This window comes from Fulmarus glacialis, unplaced genomic scaffold (genome assembly GCF_000690835.1).
Source record: "Fulmarus glacialis isolate BGI_N327 unplaced genomic scaffold, ASM69083v1 scaffold987, whole genome shotgun sequence".
Taxonomy (NCBI): Eukaryota; Metazoa; Chordata; class Aves; order Procellariiformes; family Procellariidae; genus Fulmarus; species Fulmarus glacialis.
The window spans coordinates 41,993-63,374 of NW_009221057.1; the positions used below are offsets into that span (position 1 = coordinate 41,993).

At 37.3% G+C, this 21,382-nt stretch overlaps 1 protein-coding gene across 1 annotated transcript in view; it reads right to left on the reverse strand.

The window, feature by feature from the left end:
• PLCE1 (phospholipase C, epsilon 1) overlaps positions 1–21,382 on the reverse strand; it is a 93,133-nt gene that overhangs the window by 19,032 nt on the left and 52,719 nt on the right. Inside the window, exons 6-21 of the mRNA XM_009580930.1 lie at positions 20,304–20,562; positions 19,395–19,603; positions 16,806–16,847; positions 14,446–15,112; positions 13,763–13,945; positions 12,778–12,895; positions 12,234–12,393; positions 6,740–6,862; positions 6,520–6,656; positions 5,337–5,575; positions 4,267–4,328; positions 3,985–4,150; positions 2,016–2,123; positions 1,460–1,576; positions 1,219–1,377; positions 77–200 (exon numbers count right to left, since the gene is read on the reverse strand). Coding sequence (XP_009579225.1) covers positions 77–200; positions 1,219–1,377; positions 1,460–1,576; positions 2,016–2,123; positions 3,985–4,150; positions 4,267–4,328; positions 5,337–5,575; positions 6,520–6,656; positions 6,740–6,862; positions 12,234–12,393; positions 12,778–12,895; positions 13,763–13,945; positions 14,446–15,112; positions 16,806–16,847; positions 19,395–19,603; positions 20,304–20,562 — 2,873 coding nt within the window. The remainder of the gene's footprint in view (positions 1–76; positions 201–1,218; positions 1,378–1,459; positions 1,577–2,015; positions 2,124–3,984; positions 4,151–4,266; positions 4,329–5,336; positions 5,576–6,519; positions 6,657–6,739; positions 6,863–12,233; positions 12,394–12,777; positions 12,896–13,762; positions 13,946–14,445; positions 15,113–16,805; positions 16,848–19,394; positions 19,604–20,303; positions 20,563–21,382) is intronic.

Consider the following 21,382-nt stretch of genomic DNA (forward strand, 5'->3'; position numbering starts at 1 on the left):
ACTAGAGTATTTACATGCCTTATTGCTACAGTTCTAAAACCAGCACTGTAATAAATAAATTAATATATATTGTTACCATCAGAGAGAGATTCATAGTCATAGTCATATTCATCCTCTTCATCTTCTTCCTCTTCATTGGTAGGTGTGGGGTTGCTAGCACCATTGCTAGCCTGTGCTTGCATATGTGCCAGCTGGTGAGCCTACAGCAATAGAACCACTTATTACATTATTGGTAAGTATTTTTAAAAAGCAAAAGAGTTTTCATCACTGTTTGCATCTGATTTTATTTATATGAAAACACTGAATATATATAATGAGAAAGAAGTAAGATTGTTAAGATCAAACTAAAATACCATTTTAAGGGTTTGAATATAAAGAAAACTTGTGTTGGTAGGAAAACACCCACTAAGATATGAAACCTGATTAATTATGGGAAAATGCCCACTTTGCACATTACTCAGAACAAGACTGTCTTTTTCCAGTCTGAGGTATGCTGTTTTGGAAACAGTTTAAAACTTTTTTAAAAGATGAAGAATGTCCATATACTGGTACGATCAGTGTGATTTACTTATTCTGATACAAGAATTCAATTCTAATTCAATTGTGTTTACGTTTTGGGTAAAAGCAATTAGTTTTCAAGGATTCAATCTAATTGCTGACTAACCATAGACATTGTTAGATTGAGGTTACCAGAGATGCAGCCCTAATTTTTAGAAAGCAAAAAAATTCTCATACAGGTATAAGCACTACTTGAATAGCAGAGTCGCCCTGAAAAGGGAGTAAGAAAGAAAGAATTTGCCTGGCTTGAATATGAAAAAAGAAACAAAGCAGAATTCTACTAAGAATTACTACATACTGTATATATACACACATACTCAATGCATATCACTATTTCTTAACAAACATGAATAGCAAATGTTATAGCCTCAGACTGAAACTTCATTTATGTTTATCACATAGGACATGTGGTGCTAATCATAATATTATGAAGTCTTATAAAACTAAAATACACTAAAATTTTTTTATGCTGTATCTATACTTCACTATATGTCTTGTCTACTTATTTGAAAGTGTTGCAATCCACTGTGAGTCTTCCAAGCATAAATATGCATTAGATCATTCTGCTGTACATATTGGAATGGCAAAAACTTCAAACACAAATGAATTATTTCTAACAAAAGTTAGGTCTCACTGCTTGCTACTAAGGAAGGACTTTACCTTTTGTTTCAATATATCCACTGGTGTTTGATGGGCTTTCAGCTTCTTGTTTTTAAGCAGGATTTTTCTTTTTAGTTGGCCAGGTGAAGGAAGCATGGGATCATCAGAAAAATCACTCTCAAATAAAAACTTTGTTACCAGCTTATCTCCAAATACATTCTGAAATATCGAGAACATGTGATATATTATGGAAAATCCCAAGGCATTTGCTTAGAATACTTTACCACAGTTTATGGCCTACCTTGAAAATTTCAGCCATCTTGCGTTGCTGAGGCAATGAACAGTGGTTTTCTATTGATATGATAATTGGCATGTCAGAGGTGATAAATGCATTGCGATCAATAGCTTCAACTACCTCCTGTGAGAAAGAAAGGTCATTGAAAGAACATGTGATTATTTTGCAGCATTCACTTAACTTATTGTTAGTTGAAAGGGGAGAAAGGAAGTCATCTGTCTTCCCCTCTAAGAAGAAATAATCCACAATTTGCTTTCAAAACAAGCTTCTACATATCAACCTAGCATCTTGTTACAACAGAACTGGTAACAGCTACTTATGTTAGTTATGTTGACAATAAAAAGACAGAAAATTACAGTACATATGCTACAAAAACTAATTTGAAAAGCATAGTATCTACAACTGAGGAGTTCATGTCTGACATAGTCCATAGTTCATATTCTATTAGGATTTAGCCCATTAGGATTTGTACTTTTCTAGTAGGCAAATTTTTTCCTTCACTAGAGAAAAAGTGACAGATTTCCTTCTCATTTTTTGTTTCTATGTGCAATTATCAGCATACCTTAAAAGAGATCTTAGTAGTAAGAGTGTGCCCATGATAAATGATAGGCATCCCATCATCGCCATCCCAGCAGTCTAATTCTACACTTCTGCAGCCTTGTAAAAGAACCTACAACGCAATTGAACAGTGTAAGCATGTATAAGCCACAGCCTCATGCCATCAAAGCAGAAGACAGACATTGCAGAACTAAATGAAAGCCCAGTGATTCAGCAAAAGTGCTGGAAACAGCAATCTCTGTGGAGTAAACAAAGCCGACAGAAGCTACAGTCCCCAGCTAACTGCATTCCCTAGGTTGAGAAAGAGTAGGAAAATTAAGAAAGCGTTTATGTTCTTAGGAGAATCATAGAATTGTTTAGTTTGGAAAAGACCTTTAAGATCATCAAGTCCAACCGTACCATAAAGCTTTGAAATTCATGGTATCTTACAGGACACATGGAATCTGTTTGCAGAAAGGGGTTCTTAATGTATAGTTTGATGTTCTGAGGCAGAGAAACATTTCCATATTTCTACCTGCAAAAGCAACTACAAAGCAACATGGCATTTATTCCAGGTTGCTACCATGACAGCTTATGGGCATGGCATCTGCAGTTTGTTTGCTGGTTCTTTTTGTTGTTGTTGTTACTTTTTTAAATAGAAGAAGGACTGAAAATAATGTCTTATGAACAACTTCCATGAGGATAGTTAGAATGGAAATGTGCCAGGCCATCTTATTTAATGATACTAAGCTAATTTACAGCCAGCCAGCCATCCACTTTTTATTTATTCATTTATTTATTTTAGAAGCCCTACTTGCTAGAAAACCACTGAAGAAAGCAAAGAGGAAGGATGGAGGGAAAGATAAGCTAACCCATCTGTTGGCAGCCCAGCTTATTATTGCTATCAATATTTAGCATGCCTATTATTGAGTTATGTGTATTACAATTAAATATTTTACTGAAAACAAAGATCTCGACAATCAAAACCATTTCCAGCAAAAACATTCATGAACAAAGAAAAAATTACTTCTCCTATTCAAAACCTGAATAATTAGATTTCAGGCAGTTGTGCCCATAGCTGGCACATCACCACTTCTGTGAGAGCCAGAGATACTGAGCCAGAACAAAGTGCCCCTTCTCTTCTGGCGACAACTACTTGAGGGACAGGAAGAAGCTTTTCTGCATCATGCAAATTTTGGAGCCAGCTGAGCTCTATCTCACTTCCCATCTATTACCAATACAATATCACATCACTCTGTGCAGTGCTACTACAGAAACCTCCTTTGCAATTGCATTATTCAATGCAATCATGTTATTCGGGCTTCCCTAACACAGCCTCACCCCTCTTGTCTTATAACTCCAGGCGAAGCAGCACATGGGACACCAGATGAGCCCTTCTCAATGGTGAGTCATTAACATTTAGAGTAATAAAAACACTAATCACGGGAAGTTTGATGCTTTCTCTAGCATTTGGTAAATACACAGACACACAAATATATATATACACAAACAAACACAGAACCAAAAGCCCTAGGGAGAAATCGTTCCTTTCCTGTTCACCACCAATCAGGCACAAAGTCTAAAAAACCGTAGAATATTCCTAGAAGTAATGTTTTTAGAAGTTATAGTTCCATTTGAAATTTGTCTTTGCAGTGCAACGTACAGTACTTGAGTAGTGTTTTTGACATCTGAATGAACTAAAATATTAGATCAGTCTTTCCTGTGGGAAAGTCTAATTTTAGTAGATTGGGTCAGACCGACTGGTGTCTAAATGCTATGAATCTCAAACTAAACCCTTTTTTTTCCCTTAGAAAAGGCATTTGAGCACAACTGTGCTTACAGGCAGCTTTCCCACACATCATGTTTTCCAACGTTTTGCAAGCAGGGGTTTAGGACATTTAGATTTTCAAAGCAAAAAGGTCATGTTTCTGTGACTTGCCAGTTAAACAAACAAGTTCATGTTGAAAACTACACAACGATCCAATCCTGCATACCTGGCTGTAGAGCTCTACCGAGGACTCCCCTTTAAGCTGATGGCCAGTAAGGTAAGTATTGTGTGAAGATTCTATGTAGTAATATGACAGTGGAAAGTGCAAGTCCTCAGCATTCTCTTGTGACTCATCATTTTTGGAGGCAAAGTTGTCTTTATCCATCAAAAATCTAGAGATGAGAAGATGTGAGGAAATTTTATGCTGTGCTGAGTATTTTGTGACTGTCATACAAACATCAATACACTGGTGTAATCTTATATAAAAAATTAACACATAAATAATTACCTCGCAAATCCTTCAAAAGAAAGCAGCCCCTGCTGGCACATATTCACACTGGGTTCAAATTTCTATAAAGAGGAAGAAATTTAAGAGACATATAACAACAATCCTTAGAAATATGGCTTTTTCATATTTTCATAGTGTAGTCTGCTCATTGAACTAACCATAGTATCTAAAACCCGTCTTTTTGTGGATAAAGTAATTAGGTGCCTGCAATATGCTCATGCTTGTTTTACAGATCGCTAAACAAGCATACTAATCTCATAATTGTAAATCACAGAATCATTCACATTGGAAAGGATGTTGGGAGGTCATCTAATCCAACCTCCTGTTCAAAGCAGAGTCAGCACTTAAGCTGAAATTAAAAAGGATCTATAATCAGGCATCCTTCTCCTATCTATTGTGCTTAAACACAACACACCACCATCTCAAATTAAAGAGACTTGTGGTATGCTAACTTGATGTTTCTTTAGAATTTCTGTCTTTTAAACTTCGTGATTTTATATTACATGTTGATAGTTGAAATACACAGCCTTTGTTAACTGCTAAATGGGGACTTAATTTTGGAGTATATTAATTATGCATGTTTGGAGGAATTCAAAATTTTCCACATACTTTCTAATCACTTCAGCCATTGTACATAAGGGAATAAAATGTCCATGCTTGCTCTGGAAAATTTTTTATAATAAAATAAAAATATGTGGAAATGGTGTTTTTTAAGTTCCAAATTAGTGTTAAGCTCTATCAAAGGTGGTCACAGACAAGGAGAAACCAACGCACTGTCATGAATACTCTTCCCAGTGGTGATATCCCTTTCCAGATAAAGGGCACATAGCCAATAAAACTGTTTATCTGCATGATTTTTTTCTTTTTACGGATATCTGCACAATTTTATAGCCCAGAATAAAGATAGTATTAAATTTTAACTTCAAGTAAACTGTAGTTACAAAATCAGTGTGAAAGGAGATATCCACACAGATGTGCTATTCTGACTACAAGGCAGACAATGCTGGTGGGGAAAACAGAAGTAACAAGAGTTCAAGTAAAAGGAATTGCAAGATGTTTGTACTACAGACCTGGATAATACTGAGGATTTCATCATAGGTGCAGTGTTCTCCTTGGCAATTCACTAGGAAATCGTTTAGCTGCTGGATTCCCACTCCAAATATTCCCAGGGATGTGCTTTCAACTCCAGTACCATTGGTTACGATACTGGCAGCAGCAATAGCATCAGATATTTGCCTCTGGTTGTCTGATAGTTGCTGCCTGCTCTTAATGAATAAACCAAGGTCTGAAACATTCCTAGTCAACAAATCTTAAAAGAAAAAAAAGGAAATACAAATATAAGCTATATAACTATGTGTATTATATATACTGTATAGAATATAATGTAATATGTAACACACATGAATATCTGACTGAATATTTTAGCACTGACATAGTAAATTAAAACAAAACCATCTTGTTTCTATTCACTAACAGAAGAAAGAGGATTAAGCATGTATGAAAACAGTGGGAGCGGACAAAACAAAATCCTGGAACCTTTAATATGGATTGACACCCTCTCACACAACACACTGTCACCCAGAACCCTCCTGCTTCCTCTCACCACCAGGTACAGCCTCAAAGCCTTTCCTTCGCTGAGTACAACCCCATACCCTTCCTGCGCGATCACCGTTTATCTTCTTCCAGTCCCATATGCCAATTGTACTGTACCCTCCTCACAGGCTGCTTGGCAGAAAGGCTGTTTTCTTTAAATGTGGACAAAGCTCCAGACTTAGATTATGGTAACTGGGGAATGTAAAGGAGGACAGAGGTTTCCTTCCCCCTTGTCCCACATAAAGCAGATCTACTAGGAAAAGAGAGAGGAAAAAACAACCAAATGAGACACAGGGCACAGCGTCCTCATTTCTCCTCCCTACATTTGCTCTGTGTTTTAGCCCTTCCAGAGCTCCTGCAACCAGAGGCAAATCCCTCTGTTGGGCCCAGCCGCTCAGCAACAAGTTTTATGCCTCTGCTATACCGGTTACAAATATATTTGGCTAATGTAGAGCAGGAATACTTTTTCTCCCTTTCATTTCTGAACAAAGAAACTGTCTACATCCTGCTAACTAGGTATTAGTGGAGGTAAGGCAGCAATCCTCTACTTAAACTTGTAATTGATAGTTCTTTATGAGACTGACTGAGACACTTTTTCTTGAGGCCAATAACTGAAGCTGTTCAGCAGTCTAACAGCTGTTATCTTCCTCTTTAACAAACCTAAATCAGGCTGGAATCCACTGCTATTTTCATCAATCTTTAAATTAGTGTAAAGTGGAGCAGGCTCTAAACCGGATCGATTGCAAGGCACAGCATAGACATCGAAAAGGTCTTTCAGATCCTTGCGGCTACGGACACTGCGAAAAGAGTTGAAAAGTTCAATTTTTGCGCTTTTATAAACTTACGAATGAGATCAGTAGAGAATAAAAATATATTTTACCTGAAAGATTTGAAGAGCTCTACAAATTCCACAAAGGTCATGTTACTATCAGACACCATAAAGTTCTGAAACCCCTTCATTCCTCCTTTAACACGGCCATGCCAGCTACTGCTGCTCCATGTGCTAAATCAGAAAGAGACTGCTGTAGTTTGGTTACGTTAAATTTCTACTTCTATTACGCATTACTCTGTTAACACTTTATTTATGCTCTCCTTAATACATTTATTAGCAATGTCTGGAAGAAGAAAATACATCAGTATCTTTCAAGATACATAACGACAGTTGGTACCTTCTTGTTTTATAGCAGCTATTCTTTTCCCTCAAGACAATTGCAGACTTTGCCAGACTTGATAATGTATATGCATGCTATTCAAAACTCTTCCATGTGCAAAAGGGCCTGATGAAAAAGGCACAAATGAAAGCATTCTTATTTTCCCTTTAAAGAAAATAATGCCAGTATTCTTGCAGTGCAGGCTGTTTATGAGGTTCGTTAAAGATTTGCTAAGGGAAAAATAAAATGGATGTAGAATTCCTTAAAGCTCTGTGCTGTCAAAATGGAAGAGTAATATTCTGACTGGATATGCAAGAAAAACAAATATTTTCCTTATGCACCTGGGGTTTCTTATATCTGGGAGCATTGAAGGTGCAGATTTTAAGAAGCATAGCCCTTCCCCTTTCCTGGCACTCAACCCTCGTTGTTTCCCAGGCCATGGGTTTCCCGGATACTTCCCAAGAACAGTCAGGATTATCATCAGATACCTCAAAGACAGGTCAAGCTACAGTCCTCCTCTTCTTTTAGGCTCAGACGGTAGCCTCTGGAGGCCATTTCCTTCTAGAAACAAGGTTCTAATGATTTCCTCCTTTCAGCTTTGTGGGCTGAAGGAAGGAAAGCAGACTGGAATTTCTTAAGAGCAAAGGCAGAAAATAATCACAGAAACAACTAGCTGTTTGGTGCTAATTATTTTAGTTGACTTGAGCAATACCAAGCCCAGCCAGTTTCTTTATAACTGCAATTGTTAACCTAAGTTGTGCAGCTGAACAAAGTTTTTGAAGCAGAACCAGTACATTTCCAAAAGCCACATCCCAAAATCTTTAGGCTACTACAGGATTTACACTAGTAAGTGTAGTTAGGCCCCAACTTGAACTATCCCTTGAGCAGTATGAACAAGTCCTTGGTGAATTTCATGTACTAATTTGCAATGACGGGCTGAGCTCTTGAGCCCCTTCCTGGGCCTAAACACAATGAACACACACTGTAGGAGTTGGGATCCACCAGCACCAGCATCCTGAAAAGGGAGGGATCTAAGCAGCCAGCACAAATATCAAGAATTGTCTAGTTTAAACCATAACTAACTTCAGAAGTTACAGTACTTGTTTCAAAATATCAACTAGGTGACTGTGTGTCAGACTTTATTGCTCTGTAATGTCCAAATCTACAAATCCATTAATCCATTAATTCTGCCATCAGGTTCAGTACAAATAGTTCCAACCGTGGTGGAAAAACAGAACCAGCTTGTTGTCCAGTGTTTGTACAGACATTTGCAGTCACCTGCTGCAAGCAGGCGACTTTTTACATATATATACTAGATCGGATTCCTCAATTCACTCCTGGCCTGGGATGGATGCATGCAATAGAAAACAGAATGTGATTTAAAAGTATTAAAAAATACCATCTACTTTAGTTGATAATGTTCAATTTGTTTGACATCACTATGGCAAGCACTGACATACTACACATAACTTTTTGCCTAAAATAATTCCTAACATTTTTATCAAACAAGAAAAATAAACCACGATGAGGAAAGTCTCTTGACTCCAGAAAACAGACTGGAACTGTAGAGTACTGAATGGAAGACGAGCAGCAGATGACAATGCTCAGCATTTCACCGGATCTGATCACTAAAGACTTATCTTCCATAATCGTTCCATGGGTAATAAATACAGGTTGTTAAAAAAAAGCCAAAAACCCCAAGAAAACCCCAACAACAACAACAACCAAAACTGTAATTAGTAGCAGTCTGGATTATACCTGTATAGAGCTAATGAGAGAGGTGGTTTACTCTCTCTTCGCAAAAAAGCCCCCATCTCTAATTTTCCATATCCTGTCATCTGTTTCCCAGTGGCGTTACCACCCTTTCCCCTGCTTCCTCCACCTTACAGGCAGCACTGTAAGAACTGTGCTTTCCAAAGAACTTGGGAATTTGCTGGATGCACATATGCTTTGAAAGGAGGACAGAAGACAGCTGCAGGCTACCTGTGCTTGGAAATTATCTGGACATCTGGATTGTACAAGGATTTATTCTCAACATAAATTATTTGTAAGGAGGTCGGGACATTAAGGTTGTGAGTTATATATGTAAAAATACCATTTTTCATTCTCTACCTATAAGAATTACTATTATTTAAAAGGTATGACAAAGATAGCCAGGTCCTCCTCTTTTTAAATTGCTATCATTATATTTAGATTTTTTTTTTCATTTTAAGGAATTTTATTTTATTTAGCGCTTCTCACTAGGTGGAGGCAATCTAATTTACTGGTCAGGTAAAGTTAATGCACATATTATATGGCAAGAGACAAAGAAAAAGAACTAGAAATCTATCTTGCTCTCCTCCTCCTAGCTGCTACACTGCAGCTAACAACCATTTTTTACCAGTTCAGCTTTCTGTGCTGCAAAGGTTTCTGCACAGCCCTGTGGGACCCTCTGTTCCCTGCTCTCCTAAGCTCTGGGTTCTGTGAGGGATCATGCACTCACCTAACATGCACAACCAGCTCATGTCCAACATTGCCTCCAACTGTGAAGTCTTGTCAGTGTTTGAGTCTAAATCCAGATGCTAATCTGAATTAATAAACTCTGTTGGCTCTAATCTGTGCAGAGCCATACAAATGCATAGAAGCACTCCCAGAGGATCTTGTACTTCCTAGGTTGTTTCATTATCTAGGTAATTCCAACTTCCTGTTACTTTGGAAAATGGGTATTTCACTTTTCTTAATTTATGATGCTACTGACAAAACTAGTTGGGTATAACTAAGTATATAACTTGATTTTTATGAGACTGCAGAATTAACAACAAAAATGGAGCAAAAAGAAACAAAAGATGTCTGTGTTCAGCCTGTGTGGGTTCCCAAACTTACTTTGCTTATGTATCACCGCTGTTAAGGGCAGCAGCTTTCAGGAAGAATATTGTGCTGCTTGCAGTCTATGCGTACCACAGCTTGTGGACCACTGCCCCAGTCTGCTCCTCCGTCAGTTATACTGCTAAAGGCATCATCCTGCCACTTTTTCTGAGTGGGGCAGGAAGGCTCAAGTTCACATTGCTCTGCACTGCCCAGCAATTGGCTCAGGTCTGGTTTGGTCCCCCAAGGTGCTTGCCTGTCTCTGAGATATCATTTTCATTTTTGGTGCACGTTCTATCTGAAGTGGCTGAAATAAGCAGTGGCATATGTTATTGCCTGACAGACTGCCATTTATTTAATGTAACACAAAGCAATAGGGCATGCCATGACTGTGGGTGGATTGCCTGAAGGTACAATCCTTGCTGGGAGTGTGTCCTGTGAGACAGTATATTGTAGGTGGTTTAAGACTGAGTAAGCTCTCCATCCATACGATCTAATTACAGAAGTCTCTGGAGCAAATATTCCCAGAACTGCACCTAAATTCCATCTTGGAGGCAACCAGCTGGTTTACTTTAAAAGAGATCCCAGAAGGAAATTAATACACATATAGGGTGGATGATCATAGGACTTTGCAGCAAAGCAGAGAGCCAACTATTTGATAGCTTAGACTTACTGATCACAGTTGAGGCACTACAGATACTTATTTCTTTTAGCACATGTGAAGTGTCCACACACATGGAAACTGGCAAGCACGATTCAGACCTATCAAGGGTCCAAAGGGTAAATACCAAGAATAAAACTCTCTCCAGCGCTCCAAGTCTCTTAATGGCCCATGAAAACTGGGTCAAGGTAATGGATAAAACACGTAACTCTGTTCTGAGGAAGATTTCCTCAGGACAGATGAAACAGCCATATAGCTGTATCCTGAGCAAATTCTAGCAAGAAGGGTTGTATCAAGTTGGGGCGAGCTCCACCAAGCAACGCTGTGCAGTTTCCAGACAACTTTGCCAGGGAAAACCTGTCATAACTCGGGGAGGCCCACAGTGCTAAGGTGCGCAGGGATCTGTACAGAAACCCAGGACTGAGAGGATTTAAGGGAACATTAGACTGTCCTTCCCCCGGGAATGCGAGTTCTCCATTGAGCCTTTTAATCTCATTTAGAAAACAACAATTATTTTGGCATAAAAGCAAAAACCAGATTTGCAAAACAGAGAAGCATTTTTCAGAGGTAGTAGAGCAGTATTTCCTCAGTTTAATGTAAAAGAAAGCTGTTCCAATCCCTAAAAAAAATAAGAGAAATGTCTTACAGAGTTAAATCCTAGTCTGGCATGTTCATCCCATGGTTGTGAATGACAGTGAAGGACAAAAAGTAAAGAACATAGTAAGCGTCTCAGAAAGCAGTATTAAAAGGAGAAGCAGCCAACCACAGATGTCCACAGGTGGCTCTACTACTCACATCTACTGCCAAATCCAACCGTTTTAAGTGTAAAAAAAATCCCTAAGAAATACACAACATAAACAATTACACAAGACATTTTCTTCAAAAATAATGTTCTACCAGCAGCAGCAATCTCTTCCATTGTTTACCATTGTTCTCCTGAAAACCCCAAGATTCATACTCATAACCATACCTCAGTATTCATTCTGTTAAAAGGCACTGGAAGGCCTTGTATGTTATAAAGTACGATCCACATCCCTGACTTATTATCATTGTTATATTATTATTACTACAACTACCACCACCACCATTATTACCAGTCATAGAATTAATACATTAGTGCACTATGTCACCGCACAACCACAGCATGACCTTTTGCACTGCCTAAGTGACACAAAAATGACGAATCTTCAAGGAGGAGAGGCCTGTAAGAGAAAGATTTCAAATCTGTTCCTCCAATTCCCCGAGACAGTACTGCAATCATCACCAGGAATGTCAGCAAAAGTTAATACTCCCCCAGGTAGAAATGGCTTGTGCTGAGAAACCTCAGAACTTCAGTTCACACATCTATAATATGGCTGTTGATTTTCATTATACAGAAGACGTCTATAACTGTGTTTTGGAGAAGATTTGGAGAAACAGTTAAACTCCATATTTGTGTAGTTTTAGAATAGCATTCCAATCTGTCTATGTAACAGACACAAACTGAAGCATGCTGCTCAGGGACTTGCTACAAAGCCATCCTCAGATTCATGGTATTTCAGCTTATATGTTCTGTGTTGTTCTACAATGTGGTTTAGATGTCTATCAAAAGGCTAATGACATTTCTGGCATTGTTTTTGTCAAATTTCATCAGTTGGGCACGAAAACCACATTTGATGATAATTAAGTAACAGTAACTTTTTTTTCTTTTTAAATCAAAGCATTGATGTGGTCCCTACCTAGACTGACTCTTGCTTGAAGACATTACAGGAGAGGAGACTGGTCTTGCTGGTGAAGATGTTGTAGCTCCTAAATTAGGAGATCCAGATGCTGTTAGAGAGTGAGCTCTTCTTGATGGCAGGTTGTTAGATGGAGAAGCATTAATAATAATATTTTGATCTATGGAAAAAACAAAAGTTGGCAGCACAATTACATCTGGCTCAATAAAAATGCTTTTGTCCGAGACCTATGTCATAATTCATTAACGCATAGTAAGACACTAAAGGGACTCTAGATTTGTCCTAAGACAGTCAAAAAGATACATTCTGAACAACACTTATATACCCATTTCATCTGAACATAAAGGAAGTGCTACTGAAACTAAATGAAAGAACAATCATTAACAACCTCAGAAATTAATTTAAAAGTTTATAGCATTTGCAGTTTCAACTGCAAAAGTAATTTTATATCATAAATATATTTTTAACACCATAAAAATGTCTGTATAAAAAGACTTTGAGCAAAACCCTGAGGGACTTTTACGTACTGAAGCTATAGATCTACCTGGTTCTTCTTGTCCATCAATATCTTGAGGATCCGAACCGCTTCTATTACGATATTCCTTACAGCTTTTTGCCTTCCGAGTTGCCATTTCATCATCAGTGGCCTCTCCACTTTCACCCTAGAAATAATGAGCACCATAATAAACATCCTGAAAACACTACTTTTCCCATTCTTTATCAGTGCAATCTGTAACAAAACCATGAGATAAATCAGCTATTCCTTACGCAACAGACTCCTGTAAGGCCGATACCAGTAGAAAAGAGACAACTTAAACAGGATACATAGTGAAGTGTGGGACCATTAGGTGTTACCTCAGTTTAACATCACACAGAAGACGACAATGATCGCGCCTCTCTAAAGTGGTGCAGCTGGTTTTACACTATCCCTCTGGTGCACAGGAGCCCTGAAGAGGATGGATCTTGTCATTTGAGGATCTCCCCTACCTGCCCACTAGAACATGTGGATAGTGTCGAGCTACTAGTCCCTCCATTTTCCTCTCTCCTGGCTATTACTGAAAGTGGCTGAGTCCAGGAAAAGAGAGGAGACTCCCAGACGAAGTCCAGTGTTTCTGTCAGCCACATAAGATAAAACTGCATGCTACCCTGAGGCAGAATAAGTGTGGTGATGTTTTTGGGAGCATGAAAACAAAAAGGAGCAAAGAAACTGACACCAGCCTCCAAACATCACTTTGCACGTTAATATTTTTATTATTGCCAATATTTTACCTTTATACTGAGGTAGCACCTAAAGGTCTCAACAAGATTCTGTCCCCTTCTGCTAGCCCCAGTGCCCACATGTCCTGAGAATGCTTCAAGCATGAGAAAAGAAACCCAAACTAATGGAAAACAATAAGCCCAAAACCTGAAACTGCAATGAACAGTTTTAAAATTATCATCTAACTTCTTTTCTCTGGTTCAGAATACACAGTAACTATTGGAAGGAAACAAATCAGCCAGATAATAGCATTAATAACAAAATATTGTACCCTCATGAGTACTTTCTTCTTTTTCTTAGCTGTGCTTATTCCCAGAGTGTTGTTTCTCTGTACACTAGGTTTCTCAGTGCTTTTGGTGAGAGTTCCCGTGCTTGTGTTTCTTGCACTCCATCGTCTGCCTCCGAACAGTTCAACAGCCTGAGCCAAGGTTGGGCCTTCAAACCTCCCATCCTCCTACAAAAATTCTCAGCGTTAACAAAACTAGGAGAATAAGAACAGACACATTTTCTTAAGCAATAATATAGACATCTCTAAGGAACCAATGAAAGACAAAACATCAGGAGGAGGCAATTTTTAATTACTGCATGAATACCAAAGGGCTATTTTGTTTGCTATTTGGGGGTTTTTTTTGCCCTAACTCTCATCACTCAGTATTTCAGAACCCTTTTCAAGTACACTCATTGCTTTTTCTTTAATAAAATACTTATTCCAAAACTCCAAACATATAAAGAGCTCATAACAAAAAAAGATTTAACTTCAGTATATTGAAAACATGCAAGGTTTGACAGAACACTATGTGGAGAATCAGATCTTATCGACTTAAGCTGTGTTACAAAGTTGGAGATTTGGCGCTCATCTTTAATCTTAGCTTACTTAAAATAGAAACTAATCGCATTACACTAAGTTATTGACATCTTTGAACTTTTCTTATGCAAAATCACAGCATCTTTTACCTGGTAAAGGCTGACATACTGTTTCCGTAGCCATTGTAGTCTTTGATCAGGGAATCTCCTCATTTTTCTTACAGCTTTAGTCAATTCCAGCAATCCATCATAGAGCATTCTGGCAGTATATTTTGGAGCAACAAAGTGCAGCAACTTATTATCAGTAGTCTGAAGTCCATAAAGTAGTGTTATACCATTTTCTTCAAGGGACATATTACAAAGTTTATTTTGAACACACACAGTGTGCATATCAATGCCAGAGTGTCCCATATATACAGCCTTGGCTGAAAACAAGTCCAAAAAACCTTCCACCAGTCCAGAATTGCCAAGAAACTGGTATTTTCCAAGCTCAGCAGTATTACCCAGCACACTCAGTTTTGCCTTAGCATTTGCAGGGCAAAGTGTTGTGGGTTTTGTCCAAGTCAAAGTACTATTGTCAGGCTGAAGTTGAAGAAAACAACGTGCTGAGAGATGTGTCTCCTGGTCATAATGAATGACGGTTGCCCCTTGTTGCATGAACTGATGGACATCAGCCCTGATAGATAACACGTACCAGGGAATGAGTTCTATCCCATGGCAGAAAGCCTTTTGTTGCTCTTCTGTTGAATTTGTGTCCCACTCCTTCAACTGCTCAAATATATCACTTTCAGAATCTGAAAGATCTCCAATTATAAATCTGTAAGTGAACAAAGATGAGACACTTGTATTTACATGCGCTGATTTATGCTATGATTGATGAATATTTTTTCTGCTGTAGTTTAAATAAAAAGAATACTATTGTCACTACAGAATTTGGACTTACAGGAACATCTGGAGTTTTTACAGTATTACAATATCTGTTATTGCAATTTTGAATTAATTAATAGATGCTGCTGCAATTAATTATAACTCTTGTAACAATATAATTATATTTTCTTAGACTTTCCAAACATTACATTAACAATAAGAAACTTCAGTTTGGATCTTAAAGCCAAGTGATTCTGGTTTCTAAATCCACAGCATACGATTGCTTCAGTTGAAGTATCAAGTACCATATGTGGAAACTGTTAGCAGGATCTAGTGGATTGAAGACAGGACTTCTAATCTCTGTTCTATTACTGATTTAATGTGCAGAGCTTTCACATTATATAACTCTCTGATTAACCCTTGTAAATTAGTGGTTAAAATACATGCCTTCCTCATAAGAATGCAGCAAGAATTTTATCAAATACTTTCCATTAGAAAATTTAATTTTACTTAAGCAAAATATTAACATGAAACTTGCATGCAGTAACCAAAATTTTTGAAATATTTTACCATAATTAGAAACAGTAGATACAGAGCAACAATACTGAACTAATAAATGAGGTAGTTTAAATAAAATTTCTTCCCTACAGAAGCTTCTAACATGTATGAATGAACAAATGTTCAATGTTTTGATACTGCTTTAAGGAACATAAAAAAGAGCAAACTGTTCCGTGTACAGCAAAACTAATGAAGCACATTTTCCTAAGGATATCCGGCCAATAAAATGCAAAACAGCTTCCTCTGAATATTCTTCAAGGTATCTTGTCCTAAAACCCTCAGTGCTGCCCCTTCATATCACCACAGCACTCTCAGCTCCTGCCCATGTCCTACCAGCCGAGCAAAAGACGATTCATGTTGTGACTTGTCACATACTATCTCCCTAAGCTATACAGCACGGATAACCATTAGCTCTTCCTCAAACTCTTCTCTCCCCAGGGCACTAATTAATTTTAATTCTACCCTTATTCCATACATCAATTCTAATGATTCCTTTATGAATTTATTCATCAGTGAGACCTCTACCTCTCCGTGAAATTTAGCTAAAAGTGGCCAACAGGCTGAGGATTTATTGCTTGTCGTGAGGGGACTGACAAACAAAGGCAGAATAACTTTATCAGCCTTAACTGTAGCTCTATTTCCTTAAGAAATCTTCCTAAAAATAAAGATCATGCATTATAACTGAGCTGGAATAAACTGTCTTACCAGAGTCTTACCAGACGTATGTGCATTAAAATATTTACCTGTATTATACAAGACTAAGATCTTCAAATTAAACAAACAACTAAAGCAGCTCTTTCTCCCCCATGCCCTCAAAACAGTCAAGTAAGTTTCTGCAAAAATGGTAGAAAATGTATTCTGAGACTCCAGCAGTGCATGGCTGGAGGAGTCTAGTATAGCGGAGACAGTAATGTCAGAGCTTCGTTTATGCCTTATTTCACATTTGGTAACACTGGCATGCTGCAGATTAAACAGTACAAGAAGCAGGTAAGCCAAGCACACGCACATAATCATATACAGAAACATAACCTCTGACAGGAGCTGCCAAAAGCGACACAGCTATCAATTACTGAGAACACACTTACAGAGCTCGGTTTGAATCAGAAGCTTTCTTTACATGGGCTGCACTGAGATGCAAGGAAATGAAAACAAAGGATAAAGGAAACCTTAAAACAATTGCAGTTTTAGAGAGGAAAATTGCATGGGATACAAAAAGGAAAAAACTTGAGGTTTTCCCCTATTATTTTAAAAGGTATTTACTGTAATTAGGAAAGCTTAAAAGTGAAGATGAGCTCAGGCTAACAAAGCGATGCATCAAAGTTTAGATCATCTTAATAGGTCATTTGATTAACCATTCTATAAAAACTGTATTTCAAACTTGACATTTTTGTCTTTTCCTACCTACCTACCTTTATATATTTGAGAACTGTCAAGACAGAGTTCTAATAAAAATTAAAGTTTGATATTTCTCTGGCATGTACAGAAATTCAGGGTGATTAAACAGGTCACTGATTACAGAGTGATAGAGTTTATTTGCTAACACAACTGTGTGCTAACACAGCTACCCACTGATTTTATTAGACGCCTTTCATTTTCTTCAAATCAAACTAACCTATCAGCTTTGGCGGGTTCATGTTCCACAATACTAATCCAAATTAGCAAAAGGCAAACTAATTGAAAATCTTCCTTCCAATTTTAAAATAATGAGAAACATGTTATACAGTGTATTTTTCTGCTTCTATGACCACAATAGTACAATTATCAGGTAATACATAATTACTATATAATTTGGATTTTATAATGCTGGATGCAAATATGACTTAGGTCTCACAAGAAAGAGACCTAAGTTTCTTCCTTAGAACTCTTCAGTTGTTCACATCATTAAAAACAAAACAAACATTGCAGCCTCCATACAACAGGGACAAAAGAATATGGCCCTTCTGCCTCTGCACCAATTTGCTGCTGTGCCTCACCCAACTCTCTGAATGCCCGGGAAGGATATGGCACGTGAATAGGGAATTTCCAAAGTCTATGAGGTACTCGAGCTCAATTAATACTTTCAGAAGTATTTCACTACAAGTCATTATACTGTTAAAATCAGTACTTGCTGCACAAGAACTACAGATACTAATAACTGAGTAGTTAGTAGCCTGAATCAGGAAACATAACTTTAATTACCTATCTGCAGGTTTGTTCATTTAAATTTTAAACTTTCATTTCAGTGTCATGTTAGCTTTTGGTTTTGCATTTAATTCCTACTTTAATTGGAGTGGAACTTACTAGATTATTTTTAAATGTAAAGCATAAATAACTAATTTACCAAGAACTGATTTCATAAACACGTAACAAAGAGAACTTCATTTTCTCCATATTGTTCTTTTATATTTATATTCTACTTTGTTCATCCAAGTGAAATGTTGATTGTGACTGTGAGTTGCAAGCTGATTTTAAGGCGTATTAAAGAAAATAATTCCTGGAAGAAAGCATTTGAACTGAAGTCAGTCAAGAGACAACATAAATGGACAGAGAAGTGGGACTGTCTGTCTTGGCTTAATCTACTGCTCCACTTCCCAGAAGCAACTAAAGCCAGATGTGAATAATTCTATTAAAAACCATTCTGTCAGGAAACAATGATTATTTATTTCAAATGAAATTTAGAAATGCATGTTAATGAAATAAATGCATTTAAAACAGGAAGATGGTAGTTCCTTCTCAGGCAATGACTTATTAGATTTCATGTGTTAGTAGCTGAAATATGTTGGATACTTGTGAACATATGGATATTTCTGATACACATATCAATGAAATACCTCAAGCAGTGACCTAAGCACGCTCTTTTATGCAAGCCCTCATGTAATTTTACAGCACTTCACCTCTGAACAGTACAGTTCTGTTACTTAATTTGAAGTTACTCTCACGATTACTTGGTTTCATGCTGACCCACTTATGTCTATATAGGCTGCAACTTCACTGCAAAGCAACATTCTAGAAGATCAAGTGATGTCTTAAACTTTGCATTTACCATATTTCTTGCTGGTGAATAGTACAGAATATACCAGGTCTTTGAAGTGAAAACCTGAGATTAGTAAACACTGGGCTTTTACATGGGACACAATTAAGTAAACTTCTATGCAAAATAGCAGGACTACAGCAACCTGAAAATTCAAAATGTGTACTGACTTACAGATGTTTTTTCTGGACATAATTTAAAAGCCTCAAATGAACATGTCCTTAAAAGAAGAGGTCTTCTGAAGGATAATAAATAACCTTTATTTTGAAGGGGACAGAACGCTGCCTGAGCATGCAGAATATAATGTTCTGAACTGTGATAACAGATATGTCCTGGTGCTATTCCTGTCACCACAGATCAAAATTGTAATCGTAACTGTGGATTTTTAAAGCTCTATGTGTAAGACGAAAAGGATTTACCCTTATCGTGAGAGGAAGTAATTACATCATGAGGGAAAATATAACTATACAGAGAGTTTCCAAGCATTTGAGTATCAGATACTTAGCATAACTCCAGGGGGGGGAAGTTCTGAATTGGAAGAGGATAAATACAAGGGAAGAGGTTAAAGTTGCCCTTATTTCTAAAAGCGAGCCTTGGTAAAAGGAAATTAAAGATTAAAAACATGAAATATGCAAGTGATGACAGAAAATAAAATGAGACCTACTGGTACCGGTTTTTGTCCTTCAAAGAGTTTTTTCTCGAATCGCTCCCTTCACTAAAATTATCTTCACCCTCTTCAGATTCCAAACTGCGATTGCAGCTCCGAATAGTTTGAAAGATATTGTTTGCTGTTGATTCTTTTTCTGGATTATTTAAACCATCTTGGCCTACTCGTTGCAAGAAATTATCTTGTCCACTGTAATCTGAAACAAACTAGAGATATCTAAAAGATTAGTATAGTAATAAATAGAATATTGTGTCATCTACTTCTCACTGGAGACATTTTTACAAGAATTAAGAACATTTAGCATGTACTTATTAGCTTCTAATGGGATTTTGTACCTACTTCCAATCCTAAACAGACCAAATCACTGCATAAAACAAGTAACATAAGTTACAATAACTCCTGCAAACTTTTAAAAAGCCTCAGTCTTAATCTTTTCATGTAACAGGGGCATTTTTCTTTTAAAACCAAAATGATAAAACTCGAAGGAATTGTTTCTTTCCACAGAGGAAAAGCATGGTCCACTGAGCTTCTGAATTCCGATTTTAAGGGACTGAAAACCTTCCAATTCCCAATGAGTTAAGTGGAAGGTCGGAGCATTTAACAGAAAATAGTTACATCTTTAAGGATTTACATACTTACTTTACGCATCCAAAGTATAACCATGATCCTTTGGTATTAACTTTAACTTCTCAGTACTCCGATACTGAACTAGGTATAAACAACCAAATCTAAATTGCTACAGTAACTATGGGAATCAAATTGACGTCCATGTAACTAAACAGTCTGGTAACAGTCCGGTTTAGAAAACTTTAATTAGATGATGCCTTCGTATAAAATAATAAATAATATAAAATAAAGCACTGGATGGCTATGAACATAACCTCTTAGAATATCAATCTCATTTACCTCTAATGTTTCATCCTGGGAGTTATATCGTGGACAGATTCTGATGAGGCTTGATGCTCCATCCAAAACTTCACAAAGCTCTTTCAAAAATACACCACAGAAAGGAACGACTTTACAGCCTGGAATATTGAGTGCCCGGTTGACCGCTTTCCTGTATTCAGATGATGACTCATGTTGTGCCATAGCATCTTTCAGACTTCGCATGGTTTCAATATCAGACTGGTCCATAAATTGCCACATTTTTAAAACTTTTCTTGACCTATTCCAAAAAGAGATCACAACATTTATTAAAAAAAAGAAAAACAATTTACATTCAAGTTCAACACTCACAGCATATATGTAATAGAGGAAATTATCATCATTACTCAGAAATGAGTGAACGAAATCAAGGTCATTAGTTTTATGAAAATTCTGGTTGGTGAACCATTTTCCCCCCTTCAAATTATTAAAGAACAAAACTAAAAAGCAGAAACGAGCAGTCTGATCTACTGAAGTAACATTTGACATTTTAATAAAAGCCCAGCTGCATAAGACATACAAGCAGGCTTTCTAACATTTTCATCGTCTCATTGCCTTAAATTTATAAGGGCCTGGGAAGAAAGAAGAAAAGATTAGGGAAATGGCATAAAGATAAACTAGACAGTTTATTACAAATTCCTTTAGTTGTATTATGAATAATCCGTAAACTTAGCAATTTTTTTTTTTTTAATTAATTTAAAATAATTTACATTGATTTTTTTTCCCCATTTCACTCACAAAATAAATTATTTCTTTTCATGGAAATAAATAAATCAGGACAATGTTCCAGCTCTCAAGCACCAAGGCAGTTCTGTAGATGAAAAGAATCTTTGATTTCAAACAGAAATAGCTCCTGGTGCTCCCTGAGGACTGCGAGTACCGCTGGGAGGTGTCTCACCTTCTGAGCTGTATGTCTGTGCAATGGCATGGCCTGTCTACCCCGCCCTGGCCCCAGACACACCAAAAGGTCTGTAGAAATGCTAACAGTAGAACGTCCTTAACCCCACTTTCTGTCCCTGTCCCGGAAACACTGCTAATCAGCACTAGCCTTTCTCTCCTCT